Consider the following 21,127-nt stretch of genomic DNA (forward strand, 5'->3'; position numbering starts at 1 on the left):
AGTATCTTGCAAAACAACCCGATAGAGCATGCTGTAGTGTTATTGGGGGGGCGCAGGAATATAATGGGAATCATTCATCGCCCCTCTGGAGAAAAGGCTGCCTGGCTGCGGTGTGTCATGTGAAAAGTGTGTCTCTTAACAGCTGCATGCTGCCTGTGCACCATCTAAGCAGCATGCAGGGCTCTGCTCAACGGGATTTTATAACAAAACCTCTCTGACGACAACTTTCCTACTGACAAACACAAACACAAACCTCCACAGAATTCCCAGGATATCCCCACAGCAGGCTGCTGTGTGCCTCCTGCGCTCCAGTGAGGCTTCAAAGTGCACTTTATGGGTTGTTTATCAGCCGTGATGGAAAGATTCATGCACAGATCAACAGATTAGGGTTAAAAATGCCACATATTCTTTGATTTTTATCAGGAATTAGCAGAGCAGCGTGCATGTGTGTGGATTTTGGAGACGTCACCTGACTCTGGGGAATTATTGTAGGGAATTTTTGAAAACCTGAGCAGACAAAATAAACCGGTTAAGTGTTAAAAGGTGATGTACAGCTGGATTCAAAGGTAAATGCTGGCTGTGTTTGGACTCTGGGACACTATGTAGAGTAAGGATTGATGAACTCCTTCAGATAATCAACAGTTTATCAATAATGAGGAGCCCTGCAACCTTCACTGCAACAGTACTGTGGAGCTCTGGTGCACAGCGGCCACTCCAGTTCATCCAGAGCACTTTATGGGATGTTTATCTATTATCTGTATTATTCCCATGATACCTGGCGTCAGGTGACGTTGTGTGTCAGTTTGGGGGAGTGAACGTGCAATGATCTCCTTAAAATCCAAGAACACCCTAACAGCACTGTAGTCTGTCCACAGCCAGTGACAGCTCTGTTTCCATTTTACTGCCACATCTCCTGCATCCAAATCCAGATCAGTCAAAGCAGTCATTGTGGCAGCGCGTGTGTGTGTGTGTGTGTGTGGACAGACATGCACTTGAACTTGTTGGAGCTCAGCACTTTTCCTCCTAGCAGTTCAAACTCAGCAAGGACAAACAGTCCCAGTGCAGCAACGGCAGCAGAGCCCCGGCAGAGCTGCCGAGCTCCGCGATGAAACCCAAGTACTCACCCTCGGATAACTCCAGCTCCAGCTCGGCCAGTTTGGCCCGCACCTCCGCAGGAAGCGGCACCGGGTCCCGGTCCGCCATTCCGCCGTTCCAAACCGACTTAAATCTCTGTTTTCCGGCTCTTTCTCCCTGTTTTCAGTCCCCACGCTGCTCCACAAACCACAAAAATCCAAAGTCAGTCACACCGAGTCCGTCAGCGTCGCTCCGTGTGCGGCAGCGGCTCTGCGCGTTCTCCGCAAACCAGCGTCAAGCTACAGCTAACACTGTAGAGCTTCTGCCGGAACCTGTATTTTCAAAATAAGATCAAAGCGTTGAGCCCGATGACATTAGAAAACAACTGTTTTCCCCAGTCATTGGTTAAGACCGCTGCCTGTGGCTCTCACACAACCCTCCAAATTCAAACCTGAGTAAATCAGACTCACAGGCGGGCTTTAACTAAAAGTTATGAGCTAATAAATTACAGATTAAAAAATAAATCAGTTTTACTTTTGTTATACTTGGATTTTTATTTTTGTTTTAATTTAATTTTCAGAATAAAGTATGTTATAAAATGTTATATGAAAAGCAGGTTTACATTTTTAGTTCCTTGTTTCCTTATTTTAAATAAAAATAGGTAAAGCAAGAGCAATCCAGGCTAAAAAAAAATCTGAATTTAGTTAAAACTCTCAAAAAAAGGAGTCAGGATGGTAATGTAATTATTTTTAAACTGAGACATTGAAATGCATTTTATTTACTGACTGATTTTATACATATATTTTGGAGATTTTAAATGTTTAAACCTTCTTTTTCTACTGTTTGTTCTCACTGGTTACTTCCTTTATACTGACAACTTACAATTCACCAGTGTGTGTCTGTTAAAAGTAAACAATATGATGCATTGCTAAAAATATCGGATATGTGTGGATAGCTAGTAAGAGTAAATTATTTTTCAAACAACTTTGGGAGATGAATACATTCAAAAGATCCAAACCCCAGTGTTGTGCTTTTATTTTGAATGCGGATTTTGACCTCTTCCTGTCTCACACCCGTTAGATATTGCCGCCTTCACGCTCCTCACATACACAATTTCCCTTTAGGTGATTCTAAAGATCCACGACTGAACTCACCGGAATCAGTATTTTTATTCTGACTGATTTTCAGTCAAAGTTTCGGGAGTTAAAATGAAAACATAAAGTGCTGCTTAATACCATAAACAACACACCGGTAGAGGGCGCCACATTCACTTTGTCTCTCTCACACACACAGGCACACACAATCTGTTAACTTGACTGTCATTTATGTTAATTGATAAGATGGATAAACGTCAGCTGTAGTTTATGTGCTTTTGAACAATTAGTCTGCGATGCACAAAAGAGATCAAAGAAGAGTTAATTAGAACGATTATCACAGCTGAAACACGTTTTGATCGTTTGTTTTCTGTTTATTTCAGTGAAATTTAATGGCTCTTACGATTCATTCATTTAAAGTCTGCTAGGTGAATGTTTATTTAGGTGCAGTGGAGATATCTCAGTGATATCCAACTCAATCAGAAAATTCCTCCTTTGTAATTCTCATTAGTTCCACCTGTATTCAATGACCTAATCACCCGCCACAGTATATAAATTCCCCTGTTTTCTTCAGTCACCTGCCAAATCATCGTTTCTACTTGCAGTGTAAGTTTTCAGAACTTTATCATGTTCCAGGTGTTTCCCTGGTTCCAGTTTGTCTTTCATCATGTTCTCTCCTGCTTCACGGACGCTCCACTGCCCACCTGACTGTGACCTCAGACTTTGATTACAGGTTTAGATTTTGGACTTTACCCTGGTCTCCTGTGGCCTGTGTTTGGATCCTTTACTCTGTGAATCATTAAACCATCTGAGGGGACTTCTCTGTGACCTCAGAACATTTTCCTCATGAGTTTATGGTCTCAGTCGCTAGTTCCAAACTTTACTGGATACAACATGATGTTCATTTTTCAAATGATGAGAACCTCGATATGCTTAATGCTGCAGCGCCTCTAGTGGATACAATAAACTCTGGTGGTCACAGCCACGCCCACATCCGATGTGTTCTCAGTATATCCAGCCTTTATTTTTCATGTCTGTTTAAAAAAAAAGGGAGATTTATATACACTCTGACTTCTTTTTTTAAATCACTGATGGCTGTAGCCTGTATGCTACATCTTTTATATACAGTCTATGTTATCCATTAATTAGTGCGTCATCACAGCATGATGTCCATACAATAAATGTATAAGACATGGATGTAAGCAAGTAATTTATTTTGTAGGGAGTTCAGTCCTTCCTACTCATTTATCTACCTGCAGGCTGACTAAGAACATGCTATTGTTGGCATCTAGTCATGAACTTTAGACTAAACAAGTTTAGTATGAGCAATAAAAATATCTGGAAATATTTGTAGTCATTTCTGTGTAATAACCATGAATCACAGCTGGATAAAAAAAAAAATAAAGTGCTTGTTTCTTTGTGATCATCCTCATCCGACAGGACAGAGCTGAGAAAAGAAGGTGGTCCTCTGTGAGCATGCTGCCATCTTGTGGCTTTCCGCTCTCATCTGTACAAAGACGCAGAGGATCTTCCTAAAGCCCAGATGCTTTTAACTCACAGTATGTGGACATTTCCTTAACCAACCAAAGGCAGCTTGTTTTAAACTCGTTATGGATGCTCATCATGTCCAGAACTAGAGCTCAAAATAAAAAAGAAAACCAACAACAGAGAACAGAGAAGTACAGAAACAGGGTTTGTTTTCATCATTTTTAATGGAACAAAGCATCCAGGTAATACTTTATTCAATCATCATAATGGAGTGACACAGTGTCACATCTTTTTGTAAATAACTTCAAAATGTTTCAGTTACTTTGTGAAAATCTGAACATTTCTTAGCTGGGATATCTTCTAATGTTTTAAAGCTCTTAACAATTTCTCTGCTACTGTCAGTGTTATAGAAAGTAGAATTAACTGAGCAGTTTAAATGTTACATGACATTCAGTTTTTTAAAAATATTATTTATCTGTAGATTATAACCCGCTATGTAGCGTTTCTTCTCACAGGACTTTGGTCATGGATTTCAGGCAAAGGGACCCAAATACAGACTCATGGGCAGGCAGATGTTTAAAAAAAAGTTTATTCAGAATTAACTCCATGAAATTAAGATGCAAACCTAAGCCATAATGCTTCACAACACATGGGGATGACGATAGACGCTGAGACCGCACTGTATCTAGAGAAAAGGGTAATCAGGGACACAGGAGGGTAACGAGACCCAGGTGAAGATGATCAAAGACACTAAGACGGGGGAGGGAAGCAAAACACCAGAGACGAGTAACTAACAAACAGGAAGTGAGACGTTAACTAACCACAGGGGGATAAGATGGAAACATGCTGGTCGGTACAGCCCATCCTGTCAAACTCAACTCTTCAGTCTTTATTTATGACTGCACGCACTTTCCCCTTATTGGCTTAATAAAGCAGCTCAGTTGGTCGGGTGGTTCGGAGTCTAGATAAGATTAGTTCAAGAAATACAACATCTTAGGTGTTTTCAACTGAAAGACAAGTGTTGTTTTATTTGTATTATTAATATAATTTCCATTCCTATGCAGATAACACCCAATTTACCTGTGATATAAAGATGACACAAAAATTAAACTAAAGGCACTTTTTAAAAACTTTCATGCAGGGGTGCCACCAAAGGGGCTCTGCCCCCCCCCCGCCCACCACCGCTGAGAATCATTAAAGCGATGGTTGGGATTTCCAGTCAACCAATTAAAACAGATTATTATGGATTTCAAAATCTTATTTGGTTGAACAGATACTTACTCTAAATGGCATTAACTCCAGTCATTTTTGACCAGGATATGTCCGTCACATCAAACAAATGTATCACTGCTTTATCACAATATCGCTAAAATTGGAAACATCCTAATTTCCGAGTAATGCTTGAAAACTACTCTGTGCATTTCACATTTCTTTACTACTGCAAATTATTACGATCTGGCTTTTCTGAAAGTTCTCTCAAAAGCCAAAATTTGGCAGCGACAAAGAGATCACATTTTCTTTCTATACTGGATTGCATTGTTCAAACAGCTGGTTCTGAGTGATGCACACTCTATAATGATGCTTATAACATAACAGTGCCACTATGAACTTTACATCCTGAAGGCAGTCAGATTGTTTTGCAAGGTATTGCTTAAAAATTTATTTAGGTTTTTCACTTTTCCCCCCCTTTCATGAGGAAGAACTTTGTGTAATTTTTCTCTATATTGACTGTAGTTTCTGTAATTATGGAACAACAAGAAAGGTTTGAAAAGATCTTTTGGAAAAGAAAGAAAAGAAAGAAAAATCACACAGTGGCTCCTCAACAGTGCCTAAATCTTTATTTTTCAGTAAGCTACATTTTTTTTCTCCAAATTAGACAGTTTACATCATGACACAAGAGTAACTTAAATTATCTATAGCTGACATGTACGCTTGATTCCAGTCTCGATGGAAGAAAAGACCCAAACAAAAAAAAAATAAAAATAAAAACAAAACAAAAAAATAAACCAAATCCAGATTTAAAAAAAAACAAAACAAAAAACAAAGGAAAATAGAGAGAAGCCCTCTTGATCGCAAACCTCCATTCCACGTCTGTTAAAGGTGTCGTTAGGCAAAATTATCTGTCCAAACCCCAACACGGAGTCGTCGATTGTCCACAGCTGTTAGCGTATCATGGTAAGAGTGTTAATGAGTTAAACCACAGTGAGTTCATAGTCCTTCCAGTCAGTTGGTGTGCATTCATTGTTATACATCTTTGAAAAACAAAATGAAAACACAAAAACACAAGGGGGTCTATTTTTCTTTTTTAAACGACAAGATGCAACCCTCCGGGAGGGAAAACAAAAACAAAACAAACAAAAACAAACAAAACCCAAAAGAAGAAAAATGGCACTGTCAAAAGGGACGAACAGGAAGGAGGTCTGAGGCGACCAACAGGCTGATATGAAGTGTGACGCTCCATGCAGAAGTCCACGAGGAAAAGGGAGCTCCTTCAAAAATGCCACCACTGAGCATCTGGATGAACGCCGGCAAGACTGAAGAGGCACAAGGAGCTCGCGGCGAGTCTTTCCCGCCAAAATAAGAGATCCCTTTGAAAGCGGTACCATCCAGTCTGAGGTACCGCGCTTGTGGAAAGAGTCACTTTTGCATCGGCCTGGATTAGCTGGGTGGTACATTTTATTTTATTCCACACATGCACACATTCACAGTTCAGAGATGCCCAGTTTGTATTCTCAAAGTTCGAGGCCACCAGAGGCAGACGACGCCTCGACCTCAGGCGGGGGATCCACCGCGAGTTACACCGCGTGAAAAACGCTCCTACAGTCACTGGTGTCAAACTGAAGGTGTCTCCAGGCTTCCAGTAACAGGAAAAATCACATCTTAAAGTAAAAAACAAAAACAAAAGCCCGAGACGGTAAGCGCTCAGCTATGTATGTACAGGTTAAACTGCCCAGCCAAGACAAAAACGACTGTTGTATAATGGCACGGTTATTGGTTTTCTTTGCCACATCGAACTGCAGTCCAACATGTGATCAAATGGTTTTAACAGACATGTCAACCTGCGTGTTAAATGTACTGTATGTGAGAAACATCGCTCTGAACAAGGTAAACTACTCTCATTCCAGTTGAGCCTTTTACCCCCAACCCCCCCAAAAAACAAAAAAAGCACATAGGAAAAAACCAAAACATTTGTACATTTATTTCTCAGGAGAGGAAACCTTGGAGCTGATGAACATGAACAAGAAATCACAAACATTAATCTGAAGAGAAGAAACAAAACTGCACAGAGCGGGTCGAATGGTTTTTGGCTCCTTGGATGTCTCGCGCTCACATCGACACCTGGGCGGGAAACTTTTAGCTCCAACGAGTCGCCTTGTTTTTTTTATGTTTTTTTAAAATGAAATGCACAATCCGACGGCCCGAGACTCGACGTCACCTGGCGGCAGGCTGCAATAATCTCCCACCTCAAGTGCCGAGTGTTCAAGATGTGCTTCACTGGGAAGCTTCTGATGGGCGTCACACATCACATCGCCTCGACTAAACCAAGAAGTGTCCACCAAGCATCGCTCTTTTCAGCAAACCAGCATCCGCCCGATGGTTCGTCAAAGTCTGTTTAGCTGCTGATTGGCCAGCTTCGATGGTTCAGGGTTTCTTTTTATTGATTTCTGTCTGAAAAGCTCTGGTTTTCTGTCCAGCATCTGAAATGCTTAACAAATGAAATCAGACCAAAGGGATTACTGGACCCCGACCCAAACGCACAGAGAAACGGATAAACCGAGAATACAACATTTGCTGAAGTTGGTCAGATTGGACTTGAACAGCTTTACCATGCACAGGATCTCTATCAGCACACTTCGAAATACTCAACTCCTCCGATTCTCTAAACTTCCAGTAAACACTTTCCTTCACCATGTTTCTGACAGAAGTGGTTGAAATGATGAATAAAAGCTCAATTTTTAGATTTTTACAGGTTTCCGACTGTAGTAAAATGCCTTTCTGCCAGAGACATCAGTGGAGCATGAACCACCTCGATGGTATCCTGATGGCATCACCACGACCACCAGCTGCTTATTATACGCACACTGAAGTTTCCACTGTGGCTCATCTACACTTCTAACATCTCATCATTGTGTGAAAACTGAAACCATCAAAAGAGCGTTTCCTGTCGTAAATCCAGTCAATCTGAAAGGATTAGAACACTGGGATTTTATGTGCAAAGTCTAAAAGCCCACCAAGTGTTTTATTTCTAATCTGACAATTTATCAATGATTGTGAAAACTACAAAACCTGCTTCATTCACTCCTGTTCACTCAGGGCGCCCCCTGTTGGTCTGCAGCAAAATTTCTGTTCAGTTTGGGTAAAGATAGTTGAATAGCTTTTCAAGATCATCTCTGGCTCTAACTGTGCAGGTCGGTACAATCTGAACGCTGTGATTTATCACAGATAAATCCAAAAATCAGTTACAAAGCTCTAAGAAACCCATTAAATAAACATGACAGGGCCAAGCACAAAAACCAGTGAAAAACACTCAATCTGAGAAACAACGTCTAGCAAAACTATTACCGTTTTAAAACTGAAGCTTAGTCCTTCTCAGGAAAGCTTTTAGCTGTTCTATGAAAACAAAACTTAATTTTTTAAAAATGTATTTTGGGTATTTGCCTGTCCTTTATAATAAAGCACGTGGCTCTGTTTGGAAAAAACAAACAAAAAAAATGGCTTATCTAACAAAACACGTAACAACCAATAATCCGATGCACGCGGTCTGCCACACAAAAAGATTTGTGAGGTTTAGTTGCCTTTTTTATGTGCTGTTCACTGACTAACAACAGAAATGTGCTATTTATTTGGTTTCTATTTATTTTTTCACACATTTAAACTGGTGTATGTGCAAAAATCAAATGTGTTGACTAGTGAAATTTAAAGAAACAAATTTTTAAACATAACAGAGCCAGGCGTCCAGTGTTTCTGCTAACCTAACCTAGCTTCAATGCTTCCTGGTCTCAGACTTTTGGTTTCCTGAAATCTAATTTACCCCCAAAACTGTGATATTCACTTATCCTAAAATCTGGACAGAAAGGAGAAAATAGAGTTTGAGCTCATCAGACAAAAACCGATAAAATAAGCCCTCAGATGGTCGTCGTTAAGCAGAGTTGGTGGATATTTGGAACCAGAACGAGGATTTCTAATATTCTCAAATAAAAGCTGCAGTCTAGTCATGCTGCCCGACCAATGTGGACACAGTGCAGTTTGATTATAGCCTACTGAGCTGCATATGCATGAACATCTCATCTTAAGTATTAGTGTTACCTAAAGTTTTGCATTAATGCCTTTAGCTGCAGCTTTCATGTCACGTCTCATCTTTTGGCATTGTTAGCAGAGTACTCAACAATGGCAAAAACAGAGTAAATATCCAACATGTAGTGCTTTGTTTTTGTTTGTTTTTGTTTTGCTAAAAGCTTCATTCAGACTGTCCAAAAAGCAAACACACTGTGAGGAAAATTCCCCCAAAATCAACTGTATCAGTGAAAGAAAAAGAAGCCAGAGCTTCAAAGAGGATGCCGGTGGACACTCGGCTTTGTCGGAACCACAGACTGTGAACACAGAGGAGGGGGAGGGCGGGGTTACTGTCGCACCTGAGCATCCAGGTGAGACCGAACGCACAGCAAAAAAAATAAAAAGGAATGAAAGAACAAAAGAAACAAAAAAACAATACAATAAATGACCTGCTCACACTGCAGAGCGGAGCAGGAATCAAACTCAGCACACCCAAACTGAAAAACAATAGTAGTTAAAGAAAAATATTTCCGAACGCACGACATCACGTCTTTTTTTTTTTTCTTTTATATTCTACATCCAGCTCGATAGCGACATTATAGTTAACAAGGATCAATATATTTTTATAATCATTTTAAGGTACCTCTTATATTTTTCTGAGTATTTACATCTGTACAAGCAAAGCACACACTTCAAAGTGCACATATTTAATACAGTATTGACTAGATTTGCAATTACAAGGTTTTTATCCCCCCCCACCCCCCTGCACAAAAAAATCAAAAAAACCTAAAACTACTGAACAAGAAACCAAAAAAACGACCCAAGATTTTCGTACATTTTACACAAAACAAAAAAACAAAAAGTAGGAAAAGAAAGAAAACGCTGCTAGATTTGTACTCTCTCTCTCTCTCTCTCGCAGTAAGACTTGTGACGTCTGGTGTGACTAAATATTTCCACATCTCACGCTTTGTTAACATTTTGGGGATCTTTTCTGAAAAGAAATAAACTCTATGCTTGTCTTGTAGAAAAGTTAAGGCAAAGTCATTTTTCAAGTTTAAATAAAATTCAAGTTTCTCAAACACTGGATGGATTTTTTAAACAAACACACATTTATATATATGTGTGTGTGTATATATATATTGAGAGCTCAATACATCTTTTTTCCTTCTCCCAAAAAGAAAACTTAATGATATTTCTTGTGGAATAAACAGCACTGCTTTATAAATAAGTGGATATGGTGCATTTACATCTGTTTTACCATTTCCACCAATGAGGAAAACAAAAAGAAAATAATAGACCCATCCAAGTGTATCTCAGTCCTTCAAAATAATAAAAAAATATTTTCTTTTTTCACTAAACTCAAGCTGTAGCATCCAAATCAAAAGCAGCTCTGACCAGGAGTACAGGCTCTTTAAATGAAGCTTTCCCTTCTCCAGGCTCCTGTTTTCTCTTAGTGGGATTACCCAGAATGCTTTTTGTTGCAGGAAGACTTCAGCGAGACATGCGAGGTCCCACCTAAACAGATATTGTGTATAGTACAGTGGTTTTTATTTATTTTGTTACGGGTGTTTTTGCATCTTAGGCGACGACTTCAAAAGATGAACCCGAGCACATGACCGAGGAGCAGGGAGGGAAGTCTTTTAAGTCATTTTCCAGACAGTTACATTCAAATTAAAAAACACACTCGGTTGGTTATCTGCCAAAGTGGTTGCTACAGTAGGCAGACCTTCCAACCAAAGCTGGAGCTGCCCTCCCTGAACGTGCGATATGGGTACTTCACTCTGATGCAGGATGCAAAAATTTTCCACCAGCTCTGGTATAAAATCACTGCTTCGATTATGTCCCATGAAAGCTCTCACCAACTGGGTGCCAGCGCTTCAAACGAGCCAGGCTCAAGGTGAGTAAAGGATGTTTCCTCTTACTCTGTGCTTTAAATCTTCCTCCTGTCTGCTGCCATTTATCAAAGGTAACCAGAGTGAAGCGGCAACAGAGGAAGCCCCGTGTGCTCTGGTTGATCTTTTCCAATTTTTTCGGAGAAATCAAAGAGTGCAAACAAACTAGAAGAAAACAACAAAGCACGCCGACAGAGAGGAGGAAAAGAAAAAACACCCCAAAACAACAATAATAAACAATCCTAGTGGTATAGACTTGAGGAAAACAGCGGAACATTTTCACCCCAAGGATGGATTTTACACACATTCCTGCTCCAAACCTTCCAGCACTTAAATGTTTGGTTTAAGGCTGTTCACGAGTCCGACAGGACCCCCAAAGCCAAAATATCTCTATCTCGCTTCAACTTTGCAAACCACGTTCCAGAAAAAAAAACAAAAGAAACAAAAATCCACTCATTATTTACCTTCATCAGTTTAGTTTCATAAAAATATACTCGTCTATTCAACCATCCCAATTCCCCATTTTCACCACTTTCCAACGAAATCCTCACTGACACGAAACCAGAAGTTAAAAATCCAAACCACTGCATGTCTATTCAAGCAGCACCAACCAAAAACAAACAAACGAACAAAAAACTTTAAGCATCAGTCTTCAAAAATTTAATGCTGCACAGACGCTTCAACATGACCGACAAAACAAAAAGGCTTCAGTGATTGTGTCAATGGAGATGATGCAGCAGGGTGTTCATCAACTTCCTGGAAAACTGAACTGTGTGTCATTCCCCAACTTTCCCCCCAAAAAACAAAACAAAACAAAGTTAGTCCCTTTTTTCACTTTAGGTAGGATTAATCGCATGAATTTGCTTGCGAGAGTCTGAGAAAACAACAACAGTGCAATTAAAATTCTGCAGATGTAAATCAAGTATTTCTACTTACAGTATCAGAGGAGTTGTAGTAACAGGTTCCAGGTTTTGATATCTAGCACCATAAGTAGGAGAAAGAACTACAAACATGCCACCGTTTGAAAGGAGGTTTGAACAGTTTGAACAGGAAACTTCCCACTGGATCCAATCAAATCGCCACACTGAACTCTGGACTTGTGCCATTTTATGGAAGGAAACTAACACACATCTCAGCTTCCTGATGAGTCATTCTGTCTCAGCAGATTTTCAGAAAATCAAACAAAAACCAAAAAAACCTCCATTTGGCGCCTGTAAACAGACGTGTTTACTGAACTGATAGCTGGTAGCTAGTGTTAATTTCCTCCTTCCTGCTTGCCATCGTTTCCTCGCCTCCAGAATAAACAAAACCCTTTCAGATGGGAAGAAGCGGCTTCCTCGTCACCGCTCGATTTTAAGTTTGTCAGCCTAAAACCTGCCCTGCATCTTCCTTCCTTCCACAATAATGATCCACAGTTTGACAGGAAATGAAAAGCGGGGATAGAATTTAGCTTCCTGACTAGTTCAATGTCTTCAGACACACATGCAGTGTGAGCAACACCTCACCTACTTCCACTTTTCCAACAGATGCCTCGTTTTAGAGAAAGTCATGTGCCCTTCCTGTGTGATACTAAAAAACAAAACAGCGCTGACCCCACGTTAGGCCACAGACGAACACTATGGTGAGTTAGCATGTTAGAAAACAGAGAGGGAATAACAGCAGGAGGGGCGATCCTTTAAGAAGAACAGGATCAGAGGAAGAAGATGCCGAGGGGAGGATGACCAATTACTGTACCAACAGCCAACTATGGTTTGCAAACAAAGCCAAAAAGAAAAAAGACACAAAAGCCACCTAGTGTAAACAAATCTGCAAAAGAATCTATGTAAACCAAAGGATCCAAGTCTTCTTGTGATGTTGAGTTGCATATGGATGTGAGTATGTATTTAAAAACAAAAAGACTAATAATGACCCATAATTAAGCCACTTAAAGTTTCACAATGCTGCCACTCAACATGCAAACAAACCCCTCATTATGAGAGCCAAACAAGATGGAGTCTGTTTTATGCACCCTTTCCCATCATCCTTTGGGGTGGCTTCCAACAATGCCCTGCTGCTTCTCACACATGCGCGCGCACACACACACACGCGCACGCACACACACACACGCGCACGCACACACACACACGCGCACGCACACACACACACGCGCACGCACGCACGCACGCACGCACACAGCTAATTTAATCCCACAAGGCCATTTGGACAGAATGAATAAATTTCAGTGTTGTCTGTGCCACCTGACAGGCTGACACCACTACGTAATGCAAAAAGAGAAAAGGAGAAATAAAAGTGAAAAACCAAAAACAATAAATAGAATATAAAGAAAAAGAAACGGTGCTCTACATGCACAGTAAAGTGCTTTTTGTCTGCAAGCCCTGATCCAGAAAAGAAGGCGTCCTCTATGCTTGTTTGTGACGGGTGATTCTGGGATATAAGTATCAAGTAGCCCTGACTTGTATTTCCTTTATTTTTTTAAACACATCTGTGGAGCATAGTAGTGGGGTTGGAGGACTTGGGGAGGGAAAGGGAGTCACCCTACTGCGGGGACTTGGGTGGGGTGTGGTGGGAATCTTTGTTGGGGGTTTTCCCTGGGTGTGGGGGCGGAGAGGCCCACCGCCCACCCGGCCTTCGGAGCTCCTTTGGGGGTCTGCCTGTGGTGGAACCCGTTGAACCGGGTTTGGAGGAGGGGTGGTAAGTCTCTCTGGCCTTGGCCTCCCCTGAAGGCGTGGAGGCGTCGGGGCACTTCCTCTCCTCGCCTGCTGTGGCGGCGCAGGCTGGCTTAGCTTCCTTAGGGGTGGTGGGTTGCTGTAACGTCGGGGCATCCTTCACCCGCTGGCAGATCTCGGCGTAGGAGGGCTTCCTCTGCTCCTAGCAGGAAAACACAAGAGAGTTGTAAAACATTCTGCACACATCCTTACAAAGCTCGTCTGCGGGCAGTTTGTGAATGATAAGTAGTTTTCATTTTCACCTTGAACTGGACAGAATCAGAGTTAGATCCTCGTACGGGTCCGTTAGCATCAGTAATGAACATTTTACCATCAGAAGTTATCTGCGATACAGGTTAAAAAAAACCCCCCAAAAACCTGCTCATGTCCAGTCTGACATTAGCTTTCTCACATGCATCTCAGATACGATGCCTGGAAAGGTTCAGGCCTGTAGCACATGTGCCTTCAGAAAGAGAGCCCCAACAATTCCCCGGATGGGGAGGAAGAACCCCCTTTTTTTTGGAAACTTTTAATTTTGAATTTTCATTGAGACAAGAATATAACAAGAAACAAACAACAACAACAAAAATAAAAGAGGAACAAATTGGGGCACTGTTCCAAGCATCATACAAGTAGAGAGATAAGCTGAATTAAGTGACAGAATCTTCAGGTCTTTGCTTATATTTATGCCATTTAGTCCAATGTGGTTGAAAAAGATGACCTTTAAGTCACAGAAAGAAAGTCAGTCTCTCCATCAGATGTATTTCCTCTATCATCTCTAGCACTTGATCTACTCGGGGAGGATCCTTCTTAAGCCAATTCCTTGTTATGGCCTTTTTAGATGCGATCAACAGGATTTTAAAAATATATCTGTCCTTTTTTAGAATCAAATCGCTGGGTAGCAAACCCAGTAAGAAGATCCCGGGGTCCTTAGGGATGGCATAGGACATGATGTCATCTGTTAACTTGGATATACTGTCTCAAAATGAAGTCAATTGTGTACACGTCCAAAAGTCATGAGAGTGATCGGCGTTCGGGTGACCACACGGTCTCCAACATTTTTGCATTCAGTAATATGTGGAGTAATAAAGAATCTAATTAGAGTTTTCCACCCAAATTCCCTCCACCTTTTGGAACTACTTGATGTTTGTTGTGTGGTACACATAGTGTGTTGTTGACATTTTGTTTTTGTAGCCCTTTGTAGAGTTTAGACACAGTTTTGGTGGGCAGACATTTGTAAAGAGGAAGAACTCCCTTTTAACAGGAAGACATCTCCAGGGACAGGCTCAGAGAGAGAGCCATTAGCTACAAAGTGACGGAAAGATATTTCCCAATAACTGCTACAATTCGTCCACATTACAACAGCTCGAAATCAATAAAACTGTAAAGAAGCTTTTAAAAATACAACAGAACCAGGCAAACGGTGGGATTTAGGTTTCTGTACCTGCTCAGCTGATCTCTGTTTACTTACATTCATCAGCTATGTTGGGCTGAAATCATTTACCGCTACATGAGAACAAGGTTAACTATGATTTTTTTTTTTTTGGGGGGGGGGGGGGGGGGGAAACAGTATTTGCCCCACTCTGCTCACAGCAGCTCACTGTTTGGTTTACACCAGCGGTCCCCAATCCCCGGGCCATGGACCGGTACCAGTCCGTGAGTCATTTGGTAGCGGGCCGCGAGAGTCGAAGCTCGGGTGTGAAATTTACGGTTTTCAGGGGTTTTAGCGTTATTTTTTAAATCTTTTTTATTGATAACTCTGTTTTCCTGGGTCTTTTCCCGTGTGTTATGAAGAAATCTTATTTTTTTGGTACTGCTACTGGTTTTATTTTGTTGTACTTATCCACGACAAGGCCGGTCTGTGAAAATACTGTCGGACGTTAAACCGGTCCGTGGCGCAAAAAAGGTTGGGGACCGCTGGTTTACACTACACAGCAGTCTCCTAAACGTGTGCAGAAGCTTTAATGTAAGGGCTGAAAAATTAAAATCTAAAATATTGAAAATCAAAGAATTTGGCTGATAGTTTAATCCAAAGGCTAATTTTCATTAAGTGTATATCATTTATTAATAAACAACAAACATGAAAACAAGGAGACGAGAAAAAAATGTATTTTACGCCGATGCAGGCACATGTCAATCAAACTTTTTCATATATGAATATAACGCTGGGGACAGCCTGTAACTACAAACGTTCCCTTTATACGGTTTGGGAAAACGCTGTAATAAACACGGCAACTGAGCTAAAAACATTCAGAATTTTGGCTCCTGAACATTTCAGAGATTAAGAGGTTCAACATGACAGCAGTGATATGATTGTTGAACCCACATTTGGCATGTGGATTGTATTTAATTTGCCAGATCCGTTTCTGCTCACTCCTACGTGTGTGGTCGCTGTTTCAGCAGCAGTACGTTTCAGACATTGGCTCGTGTTTTATTGCTATTAAAAAAAGACCAAAGCTGAGAGGAAAGCAGGGGTTGTTTTTTTCGTCCCTCCATCAAAACAGATTTTCTTCTTTAAAATGCACCGTTTCCTTCTGACACCTCACACCGACCTAAATTAAAGCTGTAAGAGGAAATTTGCCTTGGGCTTGTTACAAGTAAAGCTTTCTTGGCTGCTACATGTGTCTGTTTTAAAAATGCACAGCTTTTTCCTCTAAAAATCGAGTTGTCTGCAATCAAAATCAATACGAGACTGCGCAGAATTAAGGTGCAATTAATTTGCCTTCTTTTCTTCATGATGAGATCGATTTAATGGTGACTGAGGGGTCTGAGAGGCAGCAAATATTAAAAAGGGACGGTAAGGAGAAAACACAAAACAAAAAGGAGGAATCAATACTGACTGTGGCAGCACCGTTGACTTGCACCGATTTGCTTGCAGTGGACAGAGTCCCAGGAACTCGCTCCACAGACAGCTGCACCTCCTTCGGCTTCACCTCTGTCACCTTCACCTCCCTGGAATAAACAAACATGAGCCAACAGCATTAGGGTGGAATAATGAATTTAACATCATTTAGGAGGTCTGCAGTCCTCCAAACGCACATAATGGCTAAAGAAGTGATCAGTGCACCACAAAGAGGCAAACTGATGACGGTAATAAGATGAGATCTAATCACAAAGCTCCTCCTAGCCTTAATGTGGTCAACCTAATATTCAACATTATCTTCTTGTGCAGCTCAGGACTTTGTTTTTTTTTTTTTTTTAGATCCTTCTGTGAAATCCCATCGTGTCCCTTGTGTTGAAGCTTGAATTAAATTTTTGCGAAGTGGACGAACTCGATAAAAGTGGTGGAGGAGCTCACGGTGACTCAAGATTGTGTTGTTGTCCCCTCCCGTGTTTTAAATTCGACCAAGCGATCTACAAAAAGCAGCAGCGTGCTGAACAGATGACCTTAAATATGACACTGTCCAAATTTAAACAGGTATGGTTAAAATTTTATGGCCCTGTTCCCAGAACTTTTTGATCACACCTCATATATCAAAGGTGGAGCCGCCACAAGGCGCACACCTGAAGCCAAAACTATGAGTTATTATGTTTATGTGAATATGAAGAAAAAAAAGAGGTTATTTCCTTGAACCTTGATACATAAAATAGTGAGTAGAGGACCCTCTAAGTTCTAATCTCAAAGTGTTGGTGCAGGATGACTTTTTTCTTGCTCCATTACAGCTTCAGATAAAAGAAAAATAGAAGAAGAAGAAATTTCCATCTGTCCAGGAATTTCCAAACAGCAAATATGAATATAATGCGTAAAGCAAAGGATGATGAAACAGACATGCAATGTAATATGAGCTGAGATACCGGTTCTCACAGACCTAAGTATTAAGAAACAAAGCCTTGGTAATATCTTAGGAGGACTCATTTTAAACCACTAGGTGTTCGGAGGATGTCGGTGTGTTGTGGTTCACACATTTCCTTAATAAGCAAGCAAAAGGTCGCCGGTTCGCTCCCAGGAGGAGACACGAATCCCTTTGGGGAAAAGTACTCGCCATAAAAATTCTGCCTTATAAAACATCCGGAGCTTCCCGCTGTGGCAACCCCTCGTGATTAAGGGAGCAGCTGAAAGTCGCCTACCCATTTCAGGGTGAGAGAATGAAGCCTAATGGTGCCACAAGACTAAAATGTCCAAAATGACACATTTCACAGCTGTGAGAAACTGTCACAGTGCCATTGCAGGTATGGCATGTGGCTGCCTTGCCAGTTCTGTAGTTAATACCCCTAATTTCCATTTTCTGTCACGTTTACTTCCTATAATGATCTGAAATAGGCTCACAAGCTTCCTGGAAAACGCTGCCTCTTTACCTGCAATGTCAGGCTGTTCTCGTGGGCGGATGGCACCTTTCCTGTCACATCCTCTCTCTCTCTTTCTCTCTAAATCGTAGGCTATTATGTTACACGCTTTTCTTAACAGATACTAGAACCATTATGATAATTAATGACAGCATTTCAGTGAATGCTGTGTATGTTTGTAGTCTTATCTTCTACCCTACGGCTGTCAGTAAATGGCTTTTTACACACTCTGCTCTACGTGCTGCAGTCAACAACATCTGAGTGCTTCTTACGTTACTGGGAGGGAGGGAGCGGGACTGTGCGGCGTGCCAGGGGAAGGGGTCAGCGTCGAGGCGGGGGTCGTGGTCGGGGTGGTCGGCGAAGGCTGGAAGGTTGTGGCCATCGGGGACGTTGAAGACCGGAGAGGCTCTTTGGGACCCGCTGGGGAGAGAGTGCCTCCACTACTGGATTCAGCACTTACATTCTGCAGTGACATGAAACAAACAGCAAGCAGCACAAATGACGTATTACAGCAAGTTCTTTTTATTAGCAGTAGGAGAAATTCTTTACAGGTGAACATATATCACTGTACAATGAAAAAGCAGGACCAGTAGCTAAAATGACAGTGTTGGTGGTGCCTTTCTAAAGCCTTCTTTATACTTGTGCCGTTTTTTTCCATTTCATAAAGAAATGCTGGATTAATGCTCCATATCGTGACCCAACACACTCAAGAATCAGATTATTACTTTCAAGAGTCTCACCTCCATTTTGAGGAAGATTAAAAAAAGGTTTTCCAACATATTTCAAGGCATTTCTGTGAAAGTTCTCGGTCATCCAGGTCATCATAGTTTAAGGAGCTCGGAAAGAAAGGCGTTTGGACTTCTTGAAGTTGCTTGAAGATGTTTCACCTCTCATCTGAGAAGCTTCTTCAGTTCTAGGGTCAAAGAGGCGGTGGCTTACAACACCAACTGTCTGCCACCTATAATCCAGTTTTGAGATCCCTTCCCAGACGTCTTAACACCCACTCACATCCTGGGCCATCTGACCTCAGGAAATCACATGATAGGGTGGGGCTAGGTTTCACAATGAGCTCACCCAAACTCTGGCTGATTGTGACCTACACCCGTTTTCACACCTTGGCTCGTGCGAGTAGGTGGAGGATCATCGGGGGGGGGGGGGGGGGACGTCTTCAAGCAACTTAAAGAAGTCCAGATGCTTTTCTTTTCAAGCTCCTGAGAATATTTAAAGGTATCGTTGCAGTTTGAACAGACCGTTTTGTTTTTAGGAAGCGTCCTAACCGAGTCAAGTCACCATGAAATATCTGCATGGCAGCCGCAATAAGAGCTGGATGAATCCTCTATTCTTTCTAACTTCCTTTAGCAGAGGATTCACTGGAGCACCTTTTATGAAACCATTCTAAATCATGCACCAGCTGACCCTTCACAAAAACAAATCACCAACATGGCTGGTGTGTGTTGCGTGTCAATTATTGGTGCATTTTCTCATGATGTCATAATTTTATGCTGTGTGCTGAGTGGCAGCTTGTCATGGTGTCTCCTGACTGTTTTTGCTTATTTTAAGAAAATCTTATTTTGACTTTGCACACTCACTGCTCTCCTCATAAAAGTAAAACCGGCAAAATGGCACTTCCTGGAGCACGTGCTGTGATTGTACCCGTCTTTACCACAAAACCTGCATCTATTATTATCTTTGCTAACCAAGCGCTTTACTGTATTATCGTTTATACCAGAAGACTTAATTTAATATAACAATAACACTCCAGGGCTTATTGGAGTTTACATTTATTCATACAGAATTTAACACACCACTGACAAACGTATAGCTCAGTGTGAGTTTAGCATCAGTCCCTACCCGTTCCTTGGAGTTTCCGACCACTACGCTGCTGGCCAGTCGGCTGTCAAAGACGTCGTCAGTTTTGAGCTGGCCGGCTGCTCCGGGCAGAGGAGGGAAGCTGGAGAGACCCAGCTCGAAGCTTGGAGATGGAGGTTTTGGGGGCGGAGGCGGCGACTGAGGCGTCACTCTCTACACAGAGGCAACAAAGAGTCAGAAAAAAACCAGTCTTCGATTCACTTTCAAGATGTAAGGAATACATAACAAGTACTAATCTTGGTTTGCTTCCTTTAAACTGAACGTAAACTCACAGAAAAACTGTGGAATTTAAAGTTTGAAACGAATCAGAGTGAAGAGAAAAAAAATCAGTACTTACTGTAAACTTTTCGTCCCTCTTTTTCCTAGAAGCAGAAACATTTTTCCTTTAAGAAAGAGAACATCTCAATTTACAAACATCCGTTCTATCTAAAAACACCGACTTCACCTTACACAGTGTCACACCTAGAATGAATTAGATGAGACTCTCATGCTAACACAATGTGAAGACTGAAAGATTTTAATAGTTTGGAACCATTAGTTTCACTAATTATGCATCTGACAGAATGTGAAACATGGCCACAATCTCCCCTTCTGTTCCTCAGCTGGTGCACAGAATCGTGATGGCACAAGGAAGCTGACCTCCTGGATATGTAATGTCACCACTTCATCATTTTATCCAGTTACATGAAAAACTTTTAGTAGCCGATTAATTTTTGAGGAACAGCAAAAACGGGCAAAAAAAGATTGAACATTGAACATAGAGACAAGTAAACAAAGCTTAAGATGTTGGGCCACCAGAACAGTCCTCTAAAAGAAACTCCCTCATCTGCTGTTTTAATGGTGAGTCATTGTCATTCTGGAAGCGATCGCTGGCAGCACGACATAAATGTTTCATCAGAGGATAAAGGTGATCACTCAGAACAGCTTTGGATAAGGTGTGGCCAAAAAGCTTCAAAACATTACCTCACTCAAATTTGGCTGATGCCCTGTTCAGTGTCATCGTCTCCAGTTTGTCCAGACAGCTTCCAATGCGGCTGCTATTCTTAGATCATCTGCTAGAAGTCCTGTTGTGCCCACTTACACTCTGTGCTCTGCAATTTAGCCAGACGGCAAATTTCGCCTTTCGTTTTAAAGTGACGCAAAATCTGGATGGAGGTCATCGCTGGTGATGGGAGCTGGGTCTCAGTTTAAAGTTAGTTTGTAAGACTGAACAGAGTGAGTCAGGCGAGGAGTGAGAGCAGGAGCACGATTCGCCTCGCTTTTAGTTTGTCCACTCTCAGAAAAATTAAATCCAGTAGAAGAATTGTGCCATTCGCCAGCCTCGATAGGCGGGGATTGGTTTGACAGAGCCTCCGCCTGGGCTGCGGCCCAGTACAAAGTGCTGCGGATGCTGCACCACAAAGAGCCGGTTGAGATGTATGAGAAGATGATTCTGAATGGGAGGCTG

At 41.5% G+C, this 21,127-nt stretch overlaps 3 protein-coding genes across 7 annotated transcripts in view; 1 reads left to right on the plus strand and 2 right to left on the minus strand.

Moving 5' to 3' along the window:
• LOC100692302 (disco-interacting protein 2 homolog C) overlaps positions 1–1,391 on the minus strand; it is a 217,627-nt gene extending 216,236 nt beyond the window's left edge. For both annotated transcript variants that reach the window (XM_019347723.2, XM_013265983.3), the window contains exon 1: positions 1,125–1,391. In XM_019347723.2, the coding sequence (XP_019203268.1) occupies positions 1,125–1,203 (79 nt within the window). In that variant the 5' untranslated portion in view covers positions 1,204–1,391. The remainder of the gene's footprint in view (positions 1–1,124) is intronic.
• Positions 1–21,127, plus strand: part of LOC109195563 (tripartite motif-containing protein 16) — a 1,176,058-nt gene that overhangs the window by 341,934 nt on the left and 812,997 nt on the right. The window lies entirely within an intron of this gene.
• larp4b (La ribonucleoprotein 4B) overlaps positions 5,473–21,127 on the minus strand; it is a 54,771-nt gene continuing 39,116 nt past the window's right edge. For 3 of the 4 annotated variants that reach the window (XM_005463028.4, XM_005463031.4, XM_005463029.4), the window contains 5 exons: positions 20,018–20,063; positions 19,663–19,833; positions 18,084–18,274; positions 16,368–16,479; positions 5,473–13,690 (listed from right to left, as the gene is read on the minus strand). In XM_005463028.4, coding sequence (XP_005463085.1) covers positions 13,358–13,690; positions 16,368–16,479; positions 18,084–18,274; positions 19,663–19,833; positions 20,018–20,063 — 853 coding nt within the window. In that variant the 3' untranslated portion in view covers positions 5,473–13,357. The remainder of the gene's footprint in view (positions 13,691–16,367; positions 16,480–18,083; positions 18,275–19,662; positions 19,834–20,017; positions 20,064–21,127) is intronic. The other variant, XM_005463030.4, reaches the window with a different exon arrangement.

The sequence above is a fragment of the Oreochromis niloticus genome, linkage group LG18, assembly GCF_001858045.2.
Source record: "Oreochromis niloticus isolate F11D_XX linkage group LG18, O_niloticus_UMD_NMBU, whole genome shotgun sequence".
NCBI lineage: Eukaryota > Metazoa > Chordata > Actinopteri > Cichliformes > Cichlidae > Oreochromis > Oreochromis niloticus.